The sequence below is a fragment of the Patagioenas fasciata genome, chromosome 36 (assembly GCF_037038585.1).
Source record: "Patagioenas fasciata isolate bPatFas1 chromosome 36, bPatFas1.hap1, whole genome shotgun sequence".
Lineage (NCBI taxonomy): Eukaryota > Metazoa > Chordata > Aves > Columbiformes > Columbidae > Patagioenas > Patagioenas fasciata.
Window position 1 is genome coordinate 3,603,499 of NC_092555.1, and position 20,794 is coordinate 3,624,292.

Here is a 20,794-nt window from a genome sequence, read left to right on the forward strand (position 1 = left end):
GCCCCACGGCCTCTGCCCCACGGCACCGACCCACGGCACCGACCCACGGAGAGCTCCGACCCACAGCGTCTGCCCCATGGAGACACCTGCCCCACGGCGCTGCCCCACGGCACCAACCCGCGGAGACACCTGCCCCACGGCACCGACCCACAGAAAGACCTGCCCCACGGCACCGACCCACGGCGCTGCCCCACAGCGTCTGCCCCATGGAGACACCTGCACCACGGCGGCTGCCCCACAGCACCAACCCACAGCACCGACCCACAGAGAGCTCCAACCCACAGCGTCTGCCCCATGGAGACACCTGCCCCACGGCACCGACCCACGGAGAGCTCCGACCCACAGCGTCTGCCCCACGGCACCGACACACGGAGAGCTCCGACCCACAGCGTCTGCCCCATGGAGAGACCTGCCCCACGGCGCTGCCCCACGGCACCAACCCGCGGAGACACCTGCCCCACGGCACCGACCCACAGAAAGACCTGCCCCACGGCACCGACCCACGGCGCTGCCCCACAGCGTCTGCCCCATGGAGACACCTGCACCACGGCGGCTGCCCCACAGCACCGACCCACGGCACCAACCCACAGAGAGCTCCAACCCACAGCGTCTGCCCCATGGAGACACCTGCCCCACGGCATCTGCCCCATGGCACCGACCCACGGCACCAACCCACAGAGAGCTCCAACCCACAGCGTCTGCCCCATGGAGACACCTGCACCACGGCGGCTGCCCCACAGCACCGACCCACGGCACCGACCCACAGAGAGCTCCAACCCACAGCGTCTGCCCCATGGAGACACCTGCCCCACGGCGTCTGCCCCATGGCACCGACCCACGGCACCAACCCACGGAGACACCTGCCCCATGGCACCGACCCACGGCATCTGCCCCACGGCGTCTGCCCCATGGAGAGACCTGACCCACGGCATCTGCCCCATGGAGACACCTGCCCCACGGCACCGACCCACAGTGAGCTCTGCCCCACAGCACCAACCCACAGCATCTGCCCCACAGAGAGCGCTGCCCCACAGCGCTGCCCCATGGAGAGCTCTGCCCCACAGCACCGCCCCACCGCAGGCTCTGCCCATCCCAGGGCGAGCTCTGCCCCACGGCGTCTGCCCCATGGTCTCTGCCCCATGGTCTCTGCCCCACGGCCTCTGCCCCACGGTCTCTGCCCCCCGGCTCGGGCGCTGTGGGGCACAGGGGGGAGGGGCCACGCGCACCCCCACCCTCACCCCCCGCCATGGGGCAGCCCCACGGCTCCGTTGTACATACACCTGCACCCCACGGCATTAAACATGGAGACGCAGCCGCTGCCTCTGAATCACCTGCCCCACAGACACCCCATGGGCGCCCCATGGACACCCCATAGACACCCCCAGCCCCACAGACACCCCATGGGCGCCCCATGGACACCCCCAGCCCCACAGACACCCCACAGACACCCCATGGGCACCCCATGGGTACCCCCAGCCCCACAGACACCCCACAGACACCCCATGGGCGCCCCATGGACACCCCCAGCCCCACAGACACCCCATGGACACCCCACAGACACCCCATGAGCACCCCATAGGCGTCCCCAGCCCCCCAGCTGCCCCCCAGCTGCCCCCCAGCCCCACCCCCCATGCGTGTCCAGGGACAGCCTGGGACACGGACACACGGACACACGGACAGACACACGGACAGACACACGGACACACGGACACACGGACAGACACACGGACAGACACACGGACACACGGACACACGGACACACGGACAGACAGAGACCCATAGAGACCCACAGACACAGCCCCACGGACACGGACACACAGACAGACACAGGGACACATAGAGACCCATAGAGACCCACAGAGACCCGCACTGCCCTGCACTGCCCCACTGCGACCCACACTGCCCCATGGACACAGCCCCACGGACACACAGAGACCCATAGAGACCCACAGAGACCCACACTGCCCCACTGCGACCCACACTGCCCCACTGCGACCCACACTGCCCCATGCACGCAGCCCCACGGACACACAGAGACCCACGGACACTGCCCCACGGACACAGCCCCCCACTGGCCCCCACTGCCCCACAGGTCACAGCTCCTCCCTGCGTCCCATGGGGCTCCATGTCACCCCACACCCCACACACCCCACATCTTCCGTCCCACGTCGCCCCACAGCAGCTCGTGCTGCCCCACGTCGCCCCACAGTGCCCCACGTCGCCCCATATCGCCCCACATCCCCCCACACTCACCCCCCGGCTCCAGCTCCGGCCGCCCCTGTGGGGAGAAAAACCAGTGGGGTCACGAGTGGGGCACTGACCCCCAACCCCCGCCCACCCTGGGGTCCCAGCCCCACTGCGCCCCACTGCGCCCACTGTGCCCACTCTGCCCCACTGCACCCACTGTGCCCCACTGTGCCCCACTGCACCCACTCTGCCCCACTGCACCCACTGTGCCCCACTGTGCCCCACTGCACCCACTCTGCCCCACTGCACCCACTGTGCCCCACTGCACCCACTGCACCCACTGTGCCCCACTGCACCCACTCTGCCCCACTGCACCCACTGTGCCCCACTGTGCCCACTGCACCCACTGCGCCCACTGTGCCCCACTGCGCCCACTGCGCCCACTGCGCCCACTGTGCCCCACTGTGCTCACTGCACCCACTGCGCCCACTGCACCCACTGCACCCACTGTGCCCACTGCACCCCACTGCGCTCACTGTGCCCCACTGCGCCCACTCTGCCCCACTGCGCCCACTGCGCCCACTGCACCCCACTGCGCCCACTGCACCCCACTGTGCTCACTGCACCCCACTGCGCCCACTCTGCCCCACTGCACCCACTGCGCCCCACTGCATGCACTCTGCCCCACTGCACCCCACTGCGCTCACTGTGCCCCACTGCACCCACTGTGCCTCACTGTGCCCACCGCATCCCACTGCACCCCACTGCGTCCCACTGCGCCCACTATGCCCCACTCTCCCACTCTGCCCCACTGCACTCACTGGGCCCCACTGCACACACTCTGCCCCACTGCACCCCACTGCGCTCACTGTGCCCCACTGCACCCACTCTGCCCCACTGCACCCCACTGCGCCCACTGCACCCCACTGCACCCACTCTGCCCCACTGCACTCACTGTGCCCCACTGCACCCACTCTGCCCCACTGCACTCACTGTGCCCCACTGCACCCACTGCGCCCACTGCACCCCACTGCACCCACTCTGCCCCACTGCGCTCACTGTGCCCCACTGCGCCCACTGCGCCCCACGGCCGCCGCCCCCCCCTTCCCGCCCCCCTTTCCCGCCCCCCGGATTAAAGTTTCCAGCGCCCCCCTGCTCGGGCTCCCCCGGGGTGACCCGAAAATCCCGGATTAGGGGGGGGCGGCTCCGGCCACCGGGGGGGGATTAGGGGCGGGGGGGCCCGCGGGGTGGGGCGGCACCCCCCATGTGTGGGGCGGCACCCCCAGCTATGGGGTGACACCCCCCATCTATGGGGCGGCACCCCCCGGGTCCCCCCGTTGTCGCCCATGGGGCCGCCCCCCCAGCTCCAGCTGCCCCTCATTAGCGCCCCCCCAGCCCGGGCTAATTGGTAATTAGGGCTCTGGGTTGATTGGGGGGCGGGGGGGCCCCTCCCCCCTGGTGATGTAACCGCCTCGAGCGCGGGGGGCGGATGTGGGGCAGGGGGGTCCGGGACCCACAGCGTGTGGGGTGGGGGGGTCTGGGACCCACAGCGTGTGGGGCAGGGGGGTCCGGGACCCACAGCGTGTGGGGCGGGGGGGTCTGGGACCCACAGCGTGTGGGGTGGGGGGGTCTGGGACCCACAGCGTGTGGGGTGGGGGGGCGGATGTGGGGCAGGGGGGTCTGGGACCCACAGCATGTGGGGCGGGCAGGAACAGGACCCAGATGTGGGGTGTGGGGGTTCCCAGCATCCTGCTATGGGGCAGGGGATCCCACATCCCCGTGATGTGGGTCAGGGGGTTCAACACCCCCGATGTGGGTCAGGGTGTCCCCAAACCCCACGATGTGGGTCGGGGGGGTGAACGCCCCCTGATGTGGGTCGGGGGGTTCCCAGCATTCTGCTATGGGGCAGGGGGCACCCCACACCCTATGATGTGGGTCAGGGGGTTCAATGCCCTCTGATGTGGGTCAGGGGGTCCCACACCCCCCAGTGTGGGTCAGGGGGGTCCCCACCCCCGATGTGGGTCAGGGGTCCCCACCCCCGATGTGGGTCAGGGGGTCCCCCACCCCCGATGTGGGTCAGGGGTCCCCACCCCCGATGTGGGTCAGGGGTCCCACACCCCCGATGTGGGTCAGGGGGTCCCCACCCCCGATGTGGGTCAGGGGTCCCCATCCCCGATGTGGGTCAGGGGTCCCACACCCCCGATGTGGGTCAGGGGGTCCCCACCCCCGATGTGGGTCAGGGGTCCCCACCCCCGATGTGGGTCAGGGGTCCCACACCCCCGATGTGGGTCAGGGGGTCCCCACCCCCGATGTGGGTCAGGGGTCCCCACCCCCGATGTGGGTCAGGGGTCCCCACCCCCGATGTGGGTCAGGGGGTCCCCCACCCCCCGATGTGGGTCAGGGGGTCCCCCCCCCCGATGTGGGTCAGGGGTCCCCATCCCCGATGTGGGTCAGGGGTCCCCACCCCGATGTGGGTCAGGGGTCCCCACCCCCGATGTGGGTCAGGGTGTCCCCACCCCCGATGTGGGTCAGGGGTCCCCCCCCCCGATGTGGGTCAGCCCCCCCGGGCCCCGGGGGCGGAACGGGCGGCGCCCTCGTCAGCGGGCGCTGGGGGCCGGATTAGCACCAATTAACCCCCCGGCCCAATTAAGGGATCAGGGGGGGCCGGGGCTGAGCCGGGGGCGCCTATAAAAGAGCCAGGGGCGCCGCGCCGGGACCCCCGGGCAACAGCCGCACCGGGACCCCCGGACAACAACCGCGCCGGTCACCCCGGTTACCGCTACCAGTTACCTGGTTAGTGCTCCCGGCTACCCCGGTTACCCCAGTTGTTCCCCCAGTTACCACTCCCGGTTACCCCGGTTACCCCGGTTACCCCGGTTAGTGCTCCCGGTTGTTACCCCGGTTACCCCGGTTAGTGCTCCCAGTTACCCCGGTTACCCCGGTTAGTGCTCCCGGTTGTTACCCCAGGTACCACTCCCGGTTACCCCGGTTACCCCGGTTAGTGCTCCCAGTTGTTACCCTGGTTACCCCGGTTAGTGCTCCCAGTTACCCCGGTTACCCCGGTTACCCCGGTTAGTGCTCTCAGTTACCCCGGTTACCCCAGTTAGTGCTCCCGGTTGTTACCCCGGTTACCCCGGTTAGTGCTCCCGGTTACCCCAGTTACCCCGGTTAGTGCTCCCGGTTGTTACCCCGGTTACCCCGGTTAGTGCTCCCGGTTGTCACCCCAGGTACCACTCCCGGTTACCCCGGTTGTTACCTTGGTTGCCCTCCCAGTTACCCCAGTTGTTCCCCCAGTTACCCCGGTTACCACTCCCGGTTATCCCAGTTACCCTGGTTAGTGCTCCTGGTTATCCCGGTTACCCCCGCTTAGTGCTCCCGGTTGTTCCCCCGGTTGTTCCCCCGGTTGTTCCCCCGGTTGTTCCCCGGTTCTCAGTTGTTCCCCCAGTTCCCGGTTGTTCCCCGGTTACCCCGGTTCCCAGTTGTTCTCCCCGTTGTTCCCTGGTTACCCCAGTTCCCGGTTGTTCCCCAGGTCCCGGCTGTTCCCCGGTTGTTCCCGGTTGTTCCCCAGGTCCCGGCTGTTCCCGGTTGTTCCCCAGGTTCTGGTTGTTCCCCAGTTGTTCCCGGTTGTTCCCCAGGTCCCGGCCACTCCCGGTTGTTCCCGGTTGTTCCCCAGGCCCTGGCTGTTCCCCGGTTGTTCCCCGGTTGTTCCCTGGTTGTTCCCGGTTGTTCCCCAGGTCCCGGCCGTTCCCGGTTGTTCCCCAGGTCCCGGTTGTTCCCTGTTTGTTCCCGGTTGTTCCCTGGTTGTTCCCCGGTTGTTCCCGGTTGTTCCCCAGGTCCCGGTTGTTCCCGGTTGTTCCCCAGTTGTTACCCTGGTTGCTCCCGGTTGTTACCCCAGTTGTTCCCGGTTGCTCCCGGTTGTTCCCCAGTTGTTACCCCGGTTGTTCCCGGTTGTTCCCCAGGTCCCGGCCGTTCCCGGTTGTTCCCGGTTGTTCCCTGTTTGTTCCCGGTTGTTCCCCAGTTGTTACCCCGGTTGCTCCCGGTTGTTCCCCAGTTGTTCCCGGTTGCTCCCGGTTGTTCCCCAGTTGTTACCCCAGTTGTTCCCGGTTGTTCCCCAGGTCCCGGCCGTTCCCGGTCGTTCCCGGCTGTTCCCGGTTGTTCCCGGTGGCGCCATGGACGGGTTCGCGGCCGCGCGGCGCCGCCACGAGGACGAGGACACAACGCGCGACAGCGTCTTCACCTACACCAACAGCAACAACACCCGCGGTGAGACCCCCGGGGATGGGGGACAGACAACGGGGACCCACGGGGGGAGCACTGGGACCCACTGGGGACCCCAGGGCCCCCCCGGCGACCCCCTGGTGACCCATGGGGACCCCATTGACCCATGGGGACACTGGGACCCCATTGACCCCTGGTGACCCATGCGGACCCCATTGACCCATGGGGACACTGGGACCCCATTGACCCCTGGTGACCCATGGGGACCCCATTGACCCATGGGGACACTGGGACCCCATTGACCCATGGGGACACTGGGACCCCATTGACCCCCATGTCCCCAGGTCCCTTCAAGGGCCCCAACTACCACATCACCCCCACTGGGCGTACAACCTGGGGACCCCATCGGTGACCCATGGTGACACTGGGGACCCCATCAGTGACCCATGGTGACACTGGGGACCCCATTGGTGACCCATGGTGACCCATTGGTGACCCATGGTGACACTGGGGACCCCATCGGTGCCCCATGGTGACCCATTGTTGTCCCCAGGTCCCTTCGAGGGCCCCAACTACCACATCGCCCCGCGCTGGGTGTGCACTGGGGACCCCATTGGTGACCCATGGTGACACTGGGGACCCCATCAGTGACCCATGGTGACACTGGGGACCCCATCGGTGACCCATGGTGACACTGGGGACCCCATTGGTGACCCATGGTGACCCATCGGTGACCCATGGTGACGCTGATGATCCCATCGGTGCCCCATGGTGACACTGGGGACCCCATCGGTGACCCATGGTGACCCATTGTTGTCCCCAGGTCCCTTCGAGGGCCCCAACTACCACATCACCCCCACTGGGCGTACAACCTGGGGACCCCATCGGTGACCCATGGTGACACTGGGGACCCCATTGGTGACCCATTGGTGACACTGGTGATCCCATCGGTGCCCCATGGTGACCCATTGGTGACCCATGGTGACACTGGGGACCCCATTGGTGCCCCATGGTGACCCATTGGTGACACTGGGGACCCCATCGGTGCCCCATGGTGACCCATTGTTGTCCCCAGGTCCCTTCGAGGGCCCCAACTACCATATCGCCCCGCGCTGGGTGTGCACTGGGGACCCCATCGGTGACCCATGGTGACCCATTGGTGACCCATTGGTGACACTGGGGACCCCATTGGTGCCCCATGGTGACCCATTGTTGTCCCCAGGCCCCTTCGAGGGCCCCAACTACCACATCGCCCCGCGCTGGGTGTGCACTGGGGACCCCATCGGTGACCCATGGTGACGCTGATGATCCCATCGGTGACCCATGGTGCCCCATGGTGCCCCATTGTTGTCCCCAGGTCCCTTCGAGGGCCCCAACTACCACATCGCCCCGCGCTGGGTGTACAACGTGACCTCGCTCTGGATGATCTTCGTGGTGGTGGCCTCGGTGTTCACCAACGGGCTGGTGCTGGTGGCCACCTGGCGCTTCAAGAAGCTGCGGCACCCGCTCAACTGGATCCTGGTGAACCTGGCGGTGGCCGACCTGGGCGAGACGGTGATCGCCAGCACCATCAGCGTGGTCAACCAGATCTCGGGCTACTTCATCCTGGGCCACCCCATGTGCGTCATCGAGGGCTACACCGTGTCGGCCTGCGGTGAGATGGGGGCTGTGGGGCGGGGTGTGGGGCGGGGTGTGGGGCGGGGTGTGGGGCACCATCAGCGTGGTCAACCAGATCTCGGGGTACTTCATCCTGGGCCACCCCATGTGCGTCATCGAGGGCTACACCGTGTCGGCCTGCGGTGAGATGGGGGGATGTGGGGCGGGGTGTGGGGCAGGGTGTGGGGCGGGGTGTGGGGCGGGGTGTGGGGCAGGGTGTGGGGAGATGTGGGGCGGGGTGTGGGGCACCATCAGCGTGGTCAACCAGATCTCGGGCTACTTCATCCTGGGCCACCCCATGTGCGTCATCGAGGGCTACACCGTGTCGGCCTGCGGTGAGATGGGGGATGTGTGGGGAGATGTGGGGCGGGGTGTGGGGCAGGGTGTGGGGCAGGGTGTGGGGCGGGGTGCGGGGCACCATCAGCGTGGTCAACCAGATCTCGGGCTACTTCATCCTGGGCCACCCCATGTGTGTCATCGAGGGCTACACCGTGTCGGCCTGCGGTGAGATGGGGGATGTGGGGCGGGCTGTGGGGCGGGGTGTGGGGCGGGGTGTGGGGTGGGATGGGGGAACCCATGTGCATCATCGAGGGCTACACCGTGTCGGCCTGCGGTGAGATGGGGGGGGTGTGTGGGGAGATGTGGGGCGGGGTGTGGGGCAGGGTGTGGGGCGGGGTGTGGGGCAGGGTGTGGGGCAGGGTGTGGGGCACCCCATATGCATCATCAAGGGCTACACTGTGTCCGCCTGCGGTGAGATGGGGGGGATGTGTGGGGAGATGTGGGGCAGGGTGTGGGGTGGGATGGGGGAACCCATGTGCATCATCAAGGGCTACACTGTGTCTGCCTGCAGTGAGATGGGGGGCGATGTGTGGGGAGATGTGGGGCAGGGTGTGGGGCAGGGTGTGGGGTGGGATGGGGGAACCCATGTGCATCATCAAGGGCTACACCGTGTCCGCCTGCAGTGAGATGTGGGGCAGGATGTGGGGCTGTACTCTGTGGGGCTCAGTGCTATGGGTCAGCCTGGTATGGGGCTGAACACTGTGGGTCTGTGCTCTACGGGGCTGTGTTCTATGGGCCCATACTCTATGGGCCTGCACTCTATGGGTCACCCCACTATGGAGCTCTATGGGTCACCCCACTATGGGGCTGTGCTCTATGGGTCTGTACCCTATACATCTGTGTTCTATGGGTCACCCCGCTATGGGGCAGCCCCTAACCCGCCCCACAGGTATCACGGCGCTCTGGTCGCTCGCCATCATCTCCTGGGAGCGCTGGGGGCTGTGGGTCCGTACCCCATGGTTCTGTGGGTCCGTACCCCATGGTTCTGTGCTCTATGGGTCCGTACTCTATGGGGCTGCACCCTACGGGTCCGTACGCCATGGGGCAGCCCCTAACCCGCCCCACAGGTATCACGGCGCTCTGGTCGCTCGCCATCATCTCCTGGGAGCGCTGGTTCGTGGTCTGCAAGCCCTTCGGGAACATCAAGTTCGACGGGAAGCTGGCGCTGGCCGGGATCCTGTTCTCCTGGGTCTGGTCCTGCGCCTGGACCGCGCCCCCCATCTTCGGCTGGAGCAGGTGTGGGGCTGGGCCGGGCTGCCCCCGCGCCCCCCGGCGCCGCTGACCCCCCTGCCCCACAGGTACTGGCCCCACGGGCTGAAGACCTCGTGCGGCCCCGACGTGTTCAGCGGGAGCTCGGACCCGGGCGTGCAGAGCTACATGGTGGTGCTCATGGTCACCTGCTGCTTCTTCCCGCTCGCCATCATCGTCCTCTGCTACCTGCAAGTCTGGCTGGCCATCCGCGCGGTGAGCCCCATAGATCCGCCCTGCCCCATAGATGTGACCCACACATCCGCCCTGCCCCATAGATCCACCCCACACAGCCCCAGAGATCCACCCTGCACACCCCCACTGCCCCATCGTCCTCTGCTACCTGCAAGTCTGGCTGGCCATCCGCGCGGTGAGCCCCATAGATCCGCCCTGCCCCATAGATGTGACCCACACATCCGCCCTGCCCCATAGATCCACCCCACACAGCCCCAGAGATCCACCCTGCACACCCCCACTGCCCCATCGTCCTCTGCTACCTGCAAGTCTGGCTGGCCATCCGCGCGGTGAGCCCCATAGATCCGCCCTGCCCCATAGATCTGACCCACACATCCGCCCTGACCCATAGATCCACCCCACACAGCCCCAGAGATCCACCCTGCACACCCCCACTGCCCCATATCCTCTGCTACCTGCAAGTCTGGCTGCCCATCCGCGCGGTGAGCCCCATAGATCCGCCCTGCCCCATAGATCCGACCCACACACCCACCCTGCCCCATAGATCCACCCCACACAGCCCCAGAGATCCACCCTGCACACCCCCACTGCCCCATATCCTCTGCTACCTGCAAGTCTGGCTGGCCATCCGCGCGGTGAGCCCCATGGATCCGCCCTGCCCCATAGATCTGACCCACACATCCGCCCTGCCCCATAGATCCACCCCACACAGCCCCAGAGATCCACCCTGCACACCCCCACTGCCCCATCGTCCTCTGCTACCTGCAAGTCTGGCTGCCCATCCGCGCGGTGAGCCCCATAGATCCGCCCTGCCCCACGGATCTGACCCACAGATCTGCCCTGCCCCATAGATGTGACCCACACATCCGCCCTGACCCATAGATCCACCCCAGAGATCCACCCTGCACACCCCCACTGCCCCATCGTCCTCTGCTACCTGCAAGTCTGGCTGCCCATCCGCGCGGTGAGCCCCACGGATCTGACCCACAGATCTGCCCTGCCCCATAGATCCGCCCCCCAGCTCACCCCCACACCCCCCACGTCTCCCCACATCCCCACACCCTCCACATCCCCCATTTGTCCCCCATGTTCAGGTGGTGGTGCAGCAGGAGTCGGGGTCTCCCCATAACCCCCACATCCCCCCATAACCCCCATGTCCCCCCATAACCCCCACGTCCCCCCACAACTCCCACGTCCCCCCATAACCCCCACGTCCCCCCACAACCCCCACGTCCCCCCAGGTCTCAGTGCAGCAGAAGGAGCCGGAGTTGGCACAGAAGGCGGAGGAGTCAGAGACCCCATAACCCCCCATGACCCCCATAGCCCCATGACCCCCACCATCTCCCCACATCTCCAGGTGGCCGCCCAGCAGGAGTCAGAGACCCCATAGCCCCCATAGCCCCCATACCCCCCATAGCCCCCATAGCCCCACAACCCCCATACCCCAGGACCCCCATGACCCCCACCATCTCCCCACATGCACAGGTGGCCGCCCAGCAGAAGGAGTCGGAGACCCCATACCCCCCATACCCCCCATAGCCCCCATAGCCCCAGGACCCCCATACCCCCCATAGCCCCCCATACCCCAGGACCCCCATGACCCCCACCATCTCCCCACATCTCCAGGTGGCCGCCCAGCAGAAGGAGTCAGAGACCCCATACCCCCCATACCCCCCATACCCCCATAGCCCCCCATACCCCAGGACCCCCATAACCCCCACCATCTCCCCACATGTCCAGGTGGCCGCCCAGCAGAAGGAGTCAGAGACCCCATACCCCCCATAGCCCCATACCCCCCATAGCCCCCCATACCCCACAACCCCCATAACCCCCATGACCCCCACAACCCCCATAACCCCCACCATCTCCCCACATCTCCAGGTGGCCGCCCAGCAGAAGGAGTCGGAGATCCCATACCCCCCATAGCCCCCATACCCCCCATAGCCCCCCATAGCCCCAGGACCCCCATACCCCCCATACCCCCCATACCCCCCATAGCCCCCATAGCCCAGGACCCCCTGACCCCATCTCCCCACATGCACAGGTGGCCGCCCAGCAGAAGGAGTCAGAGACCCCATACCCCCCATACCCCCCATAGCCCCCCATACCCCACAACCCCCATAACTCCCCCCATCTCCCCACATCTCTAGGTCGCTGCCCAGCAGAAGGAGTCAGAGACCCCATACCCCCCATACCCCCCATACCCCAGGACCCCCTGACCCCATCTCCCCACATGCACAGGTGGCCGCCCAGCAGAAGGAGTCAGAGACCCCATACCCCCCATACCCCCCATACCCCCATAGCCCCCCATACCCCAGGACCCCCATAACCCCCACCATCTCCCCACATGTCCAGGTGGCCGCCCAGCAGAAGGAGTCAGAGACCCCATACCCCCCATAGCCCCCCATAGCCCCAGGACCCCCATACCCCCCATACCCCCCATACCCCCCATACCCCCCATACCCCCCATAGCCCAGGACCCCCCTGACCCCATCTCCCCACATGCACAGGTGGCCGCCCAGCAGAAGGAGTCAGAGACCCCATACCCCCCATACCCCCCATACCCCCCATAGCCCCCATACCCCCCATACCCCCCATAGCCCAGGACCCCCCTGACCCCCATCTCCCCACATGCACAGGTGGCCACCCAGCAGAAGGAGTCAGAGACCCCATACCCCCCATACCCCCCACACCCCCCATAGCCCCAGGACCCCCATAACCCCCCCCATCTCCCCACATGCACAGGTGGCCGCCCAGCAGAAGGAGTCGGAGTCGACGCAGAAGGCGGAGAAGGAGGTCTCGCGCATGGTGGTGGTGATGATCGTCGCCTACTGCTTCTGCTGGGGCCCCTACACCATCTTCGCCTGCTTCGCCGCGGCCAATCCCGGCTACGCCTTCCACCCCCTGGCGGCCGCGCTGCCGGCCTACTTCGCCAAGAGCGCCACCATCTACAACCCCATCATCTACGTGTTCATGAACAGACAGGTACGGACAGACACACAGACACAGACACACAGACACAGACACACAGACACACAGACACAGACACACAGACACACAGACACACAGACACACAGACACACAGACACAGACACACAGACACACAGACACACAGACACACAGACACAGACACACAGACACACAGACACACAGACACACAGACACACAGACACACAGACACACAGACACACAGACACACAGACACCCCCCACTTCGCCAAGAGCGCCACCATCTACAACCCCATCATCTACGTGTTCATGAACAGACAGGTACGGACAGACACACAGACACAGACACACAGACACACAGACACACAGACACACAGACACAGACACACAGACACACAGACACACAGACACACAGACACACAGACACAGACACACAGACACACAGACACACAGACACACAGACACCCCCCACTTCGCCAAGAGCGCCACCATCTACAACCCCATCATCTACGTGTTCATGAACAGACAGGTACGGACAGACACACAGACACACAGACACACAGACACACAGACACACAGACACACAGACACACAGACACACAGACACACAGACACACAGACACCCCCCACTTCGCCAAGAGCGCCACCATCTACAACCCCATCATCTACGTGTTCATGAACAGACAGGTACGGACAGACACACAGACACAGACACACAGACACACAGACACACAGACACACAGACACACAGACACACAGACACCCCCCACTTCGCCAAGAGCGCCACCATCTACAACCCCATCATCTACGTGTTCATGAACAGACAGGTACGGACAGACACACAGACACAGACACACAGACACAGACACACAGACACACAGACACACAGACACAGACACACAGACACACAGACACAGACACACAGACACAGACACACAGACACACAGACACACAGACACACAGACACACAGACACACAGACACACAGACACCCCCCACTTCGCCAAGAGCGCCACCATCTACAACCCCATCATCTACGTGTTCATGAACAGACAGGTACGGACAGACACACAGACACAGACACACAGACACAGACACACAGACACACAGACACACAGACACACAGACACACAGACACACAGACACACAGACACCCCCCACTTCGCCAAGAGCGCCACCATCTACAACCCCATCATCTACGTGTTCATGAACAGACAGGTACGGACAGACACACAGACACAGACACACAGACACAGACACACAGACACACAGACACACAGACACAGACACACAGACACACAGACACAGACACACAGACACAGACACACAGACACACAGACACACAGACACACAGACACACAGACACACAGACACACAGACACCCCCCACTTCGCCAAGAGCGCCACCATCTACAACCCCATCATCTACGTGTTCATGAACAGACAGGTACGGACAGACACACAGACACAGACACACAGACACAGACACACAGACACACAGACACACAGACACACAGACACACAGACACACAGACACACAGACACCCCCCACTTCGCCAAGAGCGCCACCATCTACAACCCCATCATCTACGTGTTCATGAACAGACAGGTACGGACAGACACACAGACACAGACACACAGACACACAGACACAGACACACAGACACAGACACACAGACACAGACACACAGACACACAGACACACAGACACACAGACACACAGACACACAGACACACAGACACAGACACACAGACACAGACACAGACACACAGACACACAGACACACAGACACACAGACACACAGACACACAGACACCCCCCACTTCGCCAAGAGCGCCACCATCTACAACCCCATCATCTACGTGTTCATGAACAGACAGGTACGGACAGACACACAGACACAGACACACAGACACACAGACACAGACACAGACACACAGACACACAGACACACAGACACCCCCCACTTCGCCAAGAGCGCCACCATCTACAACCCCATCATCTACGTGTTCATGAACAGACAGGTACGGACAGACACACAGACACAGACACACAGACACACAGACACACAGACACAGACACACAGACACACAGACACACAGACACACAGACACACAGACACAGACACACAGACACAGACACACAGACACACAGACACACAGACACAGACACACAGACACACAGACACACAGACACACAGACACAGACACACAGACACACAGACACACAGACACACAGACACAGACACACAGACACACAGACACACAGACACACAGACACACAGACACACAGACACCCCCCACTTCGCCAAGAGCGCCACCATCTACAACCCCATCATCTACGTGTTCATGAACAGACAGGTACGGACAGACACACAGACACAGACACACAGACACACAGACACAGACACACAGACACACAGACACACAGACACACAGACACACAGACACACAGACACAGACACACAGACACACAGACACACAGACACACAGACACACAGACACAGACACACAGACACACAGACACAGACACACAGACACAGACACACAGACTCTGCGCATCCGTGTCCGTGTGTCCATCCGCGTGTGTCCCTGTGCCCCTCTGTGCATCCGTGTCCGCATGTCTGTCCGCGCATGTCCATGTGTCTGCGTGTCCATCCTCGTGACCGCGTGTCCGTGTGTCCCGCAGTTCCGGAACTGCATCCTGCAGCTCTTCGGGAAGAAGGTGGACGACGGCTCCGAGGTGTCCACGTCGCGCACCGAGGTCTCCTCGGTCTCCAGCTCCTCCGTGTCCCCCGCGTAGCGACGAGAAACGCGCCGCCCCCGCGCTCCGCCCCGCCGCGCCCGCCCCCCGGGGCCGCAGCCAATGGGAGCCCCGCCCCGCCGCCGCCGCGCGCCGCCATTGGCCCGCGGCGCTGCCACTCCGGGAGCGCCCGCGCCCCGCCCGCCGCCTTCCCGCGGGCGCGCGGGCCAATCAGGAGGGGGAGGAGGAGGAGCCACGGGGTGGGCGGGGCGGGCGGCCGCGGTTTCAAAGGGCGGCGGCGCGCGCTGCGCTCCCATTGGCCGGGAGGGGGTGAGGGGGGCGGGGCGGTGACGAGGCCGTCACGAGGCCGTCCCGCGAGCGCCGCGCTCTGATTGGCCGAAAACGGGCGGGAGTAGCGCGCGCCGCACCATAAACGGCCGCAGCCGCGGGAGCACGCGGACGCTGCGCCGGCGCCGCGCTCTGATTGGCTGAGAAGGCCGGGGGCGGGGCCGGGGAGGATCACGGGGTGGTCGGCGGGATTTCGCGGGAAAACTGGGGGGGTTCGCGGGAAAACTGGGGCCCCCCACACCAGACCCGCCCCCCGGGCCCCCCCAACCAGCCCCCTTTATCCGGGGGGGTCCCCCTGATTTACCCCCCACCCCCAAACTGTGCCCGCGCTGGGGGGGGCGCTTTAATTCATTCTCATTTATATTGTATGTAATTATTTAATTGGGGGGGGGGGGGGGGGGGTACAGGTGCGACCCCCCCACCGCGGGCAATTAAACACGGGCAGAAACAGCGGCTGTGCGGGGGTTGGTCTGTCCATCCATCCAGGGGGGTCTGTCTGTCCATCCGTCCGGGGGGAATCTGTCTGTCCATCCGTCCGGGGGGAATCTGTCTGTCCATCCATCCAGGGGGGTCTGTCTGTCCATCCATCCGGGGGGGGGGGGTCTGTCTGTCCATCCATCCGGGGGGAATCTGTCTGTCCATCCGTCCAGGGGGGAATCTGTCTGTCCATCCATCCAGGGGGGTCTGTCTGTCCATCCGTCCAGGGGGGTCTGTCTGTCCATCCATCCGGGGGGGTCTGTCTGTCCATCCGTCCAGGGGGGTCTGTCTGTCTGTCCATCCCTTGTCCCGGGGGCTCTGTCTGTCACTCTGGGGGGCTCTGTTGGTCCGTCTGTCTGTCCGGCCCTGGCTCCGGGGGTGTCCGTCTGTGCACCCGTCGCTCTGGGGGGCCCTGTCCGTCCGTCCCTGTGTCCGGGGGGCCCTGTCCGTGTGTCCCTGTGTCCGGGGGGCCCTGTCCGTCTGTCCCTGTGTCCGGGGGGCCCTGTCCGTGCGTCCCGCCCCCCGTGTCCGTCCGTCCGCCCGCCCCGGGCGGGGGGGCCGCCCCCAGCTGCGTGTCCAGCCCGTAGAGCCCCAGCAGCTCCAGCTCCAGCTCCTGCAGCTCCGCGGGGCCCAGCCCGGGGCTCAGCGCCTGCGGGGGCGCGTCAGGGACCCCAAAACCCCCCCAAACCCCCCAACCCCTCCTGACCCCCCCAGGACCCCCAAACCCCCCCCGACCCCCCCAGGACCCCCAAACCCCTCCAGACCCCCCCTGACCCCCAAAACCCCCCTGAGTCTCCCAACACCCCCAAGCCCTCTGGGACCCCCCTGATGCCCCAAACCCCCCTGAGCCCCCCGAGCCCCCCAAACACCTCCTGACCCCTCTGGGATCCCCAAACCCCTCCTGGCCACCCAAGCCCCCCTGAGTCCCTCAACCCCACCCAGACCCCCCAAAATCCCCCCTGTTCCCCCCCAGCCCCCAACCCCCCCAAACCCCCCTGACCCTCCCAGGACCCCCCCAGCCTCCCCCCACCGACCCCCCCTGCTCCCTGGGACCCCCAAACCCCCCCTGATCCCCAAACCCCCTCGACCCCCAACCCCCCTGACCCTCCTGACCCCCCCAAGCCCCCCCTGACCCCCAACCCCCCCCGACCCCCAGGCCCCCCCACCCCCCCCTGACCCCCAACCCCCCCTCACCTGCCACCAGCGGGGGGGGGCGCCGGGGGGGGCGGGGCGCGCGCACAGCGCCATCGCCAGGTGCAGCGCGGCCAGCGCCACGTGCTGGGGGGGGTGGGGCAGCCCCAGCGCCCCCCCCGCGCTGTCCCGGAGCAGCGCCCACGCCACCCCCGGCACGCGGCCCCAGCCCCCCCGCGGCGCCCAGCGCCCCAGCGCCAGCAGGAACTGCAGCAGGTACTGCAAGGGGGCACGGGTCAGACCCCCCCCGACACCATGGGGACCCCCCCTCTGACACCATGGGGACACGAGGACCCCCCCCAGACACCATGGGGACACAGGGAGCCCCCGGAATGATATAATGGGGGGGAAGTGAGAGACCCCCCCCACTGACAGAAGGGGGGGCACACACGTGTTAGGGACCCCCCAGCCCCATGGCGGGGTCTGGGGGTCCCAGAGGGTTCGGGGGTCATGGGGGGGTCTGGGGGATTTGGGGGTCCCAGAGGGTTCGGGGGTCATGGGGGGTCTTGGTGGGTTTGGGGGTCCCAGGGGGGTCCCAGAAGGCCCTGATGGGTTCAGGGGGGGTTTGGGGGTTCAGGGGGGGTCCCAGGGGGGTCCTGGGGGCTTCAAGGATCCCAGGGAGATTTTGGGGGTCCTGGGAGGTCCCAGTGGGTTCAGGGGATCCCAGGGGGGTCAGGGGGGTATTGGGGAATCCTGGGGGGCTTGGGGGGGTCAGGGGGGTCTGGGGGGTCCAGTGGGGTCTGGGGGGGTTCAGGGGGGTCTGGGGGGGTTCAGGGGGGTCTGGGGGGGGTCAGGGCGGTACGGGGGGGTTCAGTGGGGTCAGTGGGGTCTGGGGGGGTTCAGTGGGGTCTGGGGGGGTCAGGGGGGTCTGGGGGGGTCAGGGCGGTACGGGGGGGTTCAGTGGGGTCAGTGGGGTCTGGGGGGGTCAGGGGGGTCTGGGGGGGTTCAGTGGGGTCTGGGGGGGTCAGGGGGGTCTGGGGGGGTTCAGTGGGGTCTGGGGGGGTCAGGGGGGTCTGGGGGGGTTCAGTGGGGTCTGGGGGGCTCTGGGGGGTTCAGGGGGGTTGGGGGGGTTCAGTGGGGTCTGGGGGGGTCAGGGTGGTATGGGTGGGGTCGGGGGGGTCAGGGCGGTACGGGGGGGTTCAGGGGGGTTTGGGGAGTCCCAGCGGGGTTTGGGGGGTCAGGGGTCCCTGGGGGGGTCAGGGGTCCCTGGGGGGGGCCTCACCCGGTGCGGGTGCTGGGTGCAGAGCCGGAAGCGCAGCACCCTCAGCACCAGCAGCTCGCACTGCGCGGGGTGTGCGGGGGTCAAGGGGGGTTTGGGGGGTCCCAGCGGGGTTTGGGGGGGTCAGGGGGGTCTGGGGGGGTCAGGGGGCCCTGGGGGGGGCCTCACCCGGTGCGGGTGCTGGGTGCAGAGCCGGAAGCGCAGCACCCTCAGCACCAGCAGCTCGCACTGCCCCAGGCTCTCCCGCAGCGCCCGGAAGGTCCCGTCCAGGGGGGGGGGCGGCTGCCCCGGGAACAGGCACCTGGGGGGGTGGGGGGAGCTGGGGTGATTCTGGGTGTTTGGGGGAGTTTGGGGGAGTTTGGGGGAGTTTGGGTGTTTGGGGGGAGTTTGGGGGGGTTTGGGGGAGTTTGGGTGTTCCGGGCGGTTCCAAACCCGCGCACCACGCTGAGCGCACAGGGCTCGGGGGGCAGGTTTGGGGGGGTTTGGGGTGAGTTTGGGGAGTTTCGGCTGATTTAGGGGTGGTTTTGGTCAGTTTTGGGGCGATTTGGGGTGTTTTCGGCCGTTTTGGGGCCGTTTCTCACCTGTGCGCCACGTCGCTGAGGTCGCGGGTGTGCAGCGGGGGGGGGGTCAGTTTTGGGGTGATTTGGGGTGTTTTGGGGGTGATTTTGGGGTGATTTAGGGTGTTTTTGGGGTGATTTTGGGGTGATTTAGGGTGGTTTTGGGGTGTTTTGGGGGTGATTTGGGGGTGATTTAGGGTGTTTTTGGGGTGATTTTGGGGTGATTTAGGGTGGTTTTGGGGTGTTTTTGGGGTGATTTAGGGTGTTTTGGGGGTGATTTGGGGGTGATTTAGGGTGTTTTTGGGGTGATTTAGGGTGTTTTGGAGGTGATTTAGGGTGTTTTGGGGGTGTTTTTGGGGTGATTCTGGGGTGTCTCGGTACCTGTGCTCCACGTTGATGAGGACACAAGCGCACAGCGGGGGAGGGAGTCAGTTTTGGGGTGTTTTTGGGCCGTTTTTGGGGTGATCTGGGCCGTTTTTGGGGTGATCTGGGCCGTTTTCGGGGTGGTTTGGGCCGTTTTCGGGGTGGTTTGGGGCGGTCTCTCACCTGTGCGCCACATTGAGGAGGTCCCGCGCGCGCAGAAGGGGGGGGGTCAGTTCCGGGGTGGTTTTGGGGTGATCTGGGGTGTTTTTGGGGTGATTTGGGGTGATCTGGGCCGTTTTCGGGGTGATTTGGGGTGATCTGGGGTGTTTTTGGGCCGTTTTCGGGGTGATTCGGGGTGGTTTGGGGTGATCTGGGGTGTTTTGGGGCCGTTTTTGGGTGGTTTGGGGCGGTCTCTCACCTGTGCGCCACGTTGCTAAGGTCCCGCGCGCGCAGCGGGGGGGGGGGGTCAGTTCCGGGGTGGTTTTGGGCCGTTTTTGGGCCGTTTTTGGGGTGATCTGGGCCGTTTTTGGGGTGATTCGGGGTGATCTGGGGCGGTCTCTCACCTGTGCGCCACGTTGAGGAGGTCCCGCGCGCGCAGCGGGGCCCCGGTGGCCTTGGCCGCCAGGCTGAGCGCCGCGGCCGCCACGAGGTGCGGGTCGTGCGGGGCCCCGGGCCCCGCGGCGCGGCTGAAGCGCTGGAACGCGGCCCCGGCCGTGGCCACGGCCACCGAGCCCAGCCCCAGCTTCACCCCTGCGGACGGCGCGCCGCTGACGTCACGGCCCGGGGTGACGTCACGGCCCCGGGGGGACGTCACGGCCCCGGGGGGACGTCACGGCCGCCCCGCGTCCCGCCGCCACTCACCGGCCTCCATGATGAAGCGCGCCACCCGGAAGCGCGCGCGGGCCTCGGCCCCGCCCCCCCCGGCGCCGCGCGCCGCCATGGCGGGACGAACGGCGGTGACGTCACGCCGGGACGGACGGACGGACGCGGGGACGCGGGGACGGACGCGGCGGCGCGGCCTGCGCGGCGCTTCCCGGGGTGGGCGGGGACTCCGCCGCTCCGCGCGCTCCTATTGGCGCGGCCGGCCGCCAGTGGCGGCGCGGGGAG

General features: G+C 66.1%; 2 protein-coding genes across 2 annotated transcripts; one reads left to right on the forward strand and one right to left on the reverse strand.

The window, feature by feature from the left end:
- Nucleotides 1-6,301: 6,301 nt before the first annotated feature.
- On the forward strand, nt 6,302-15,633 carry LOC139826167 (red-sensitive opsin). The gene is made up of 6 exons (XM_071801185.1): nt 6,302-6,450; nt 7,763-8,059; nt 9,468-9,636; nt 9,699-9,864; nt 12,589-12,828; nt 15,479-15,633. The coding sequence occupies exons 1-6, from the start codon at nt 6,357-6,359 to the stop codon at nt 15,590-15,592; spliced, it is 1,080 nt and encodes a 359-aa protein (XP_071657286.1). The 5' UTR covers nt 6,302-6,356; the 3' UTR covers nt 15,593-15,633.
- A 606-nt stretch (nt 15,634-16,239) lies between these two features.
- Nucleotides 16,240-20,743, reverse strand: CCNQ (cyclin Q). The gene is made up of 5 exons (XM_071801184.1): nt 20,549-20,743; nt 20,251-20,437; nt 18,936-19,068; nt 17,552-17,767; nt 16,240-17,006 (listed from the first exon to the last, which is right to left on the reverse strand). Exons 1-5 carry the CDS (start codon nt 20,625-20,627, stop codon nt 16,683-16,685), a joined length of 939 nt encoding a protein of 312 aa, XP_071657285.1. The 5' UTR covers nt 20,628-20,743; the 3' UTR covers nt 16,240-16,682.
- Between the last annotated feature and the right edge of the window lie 51 nt (nt 20,744-20,794).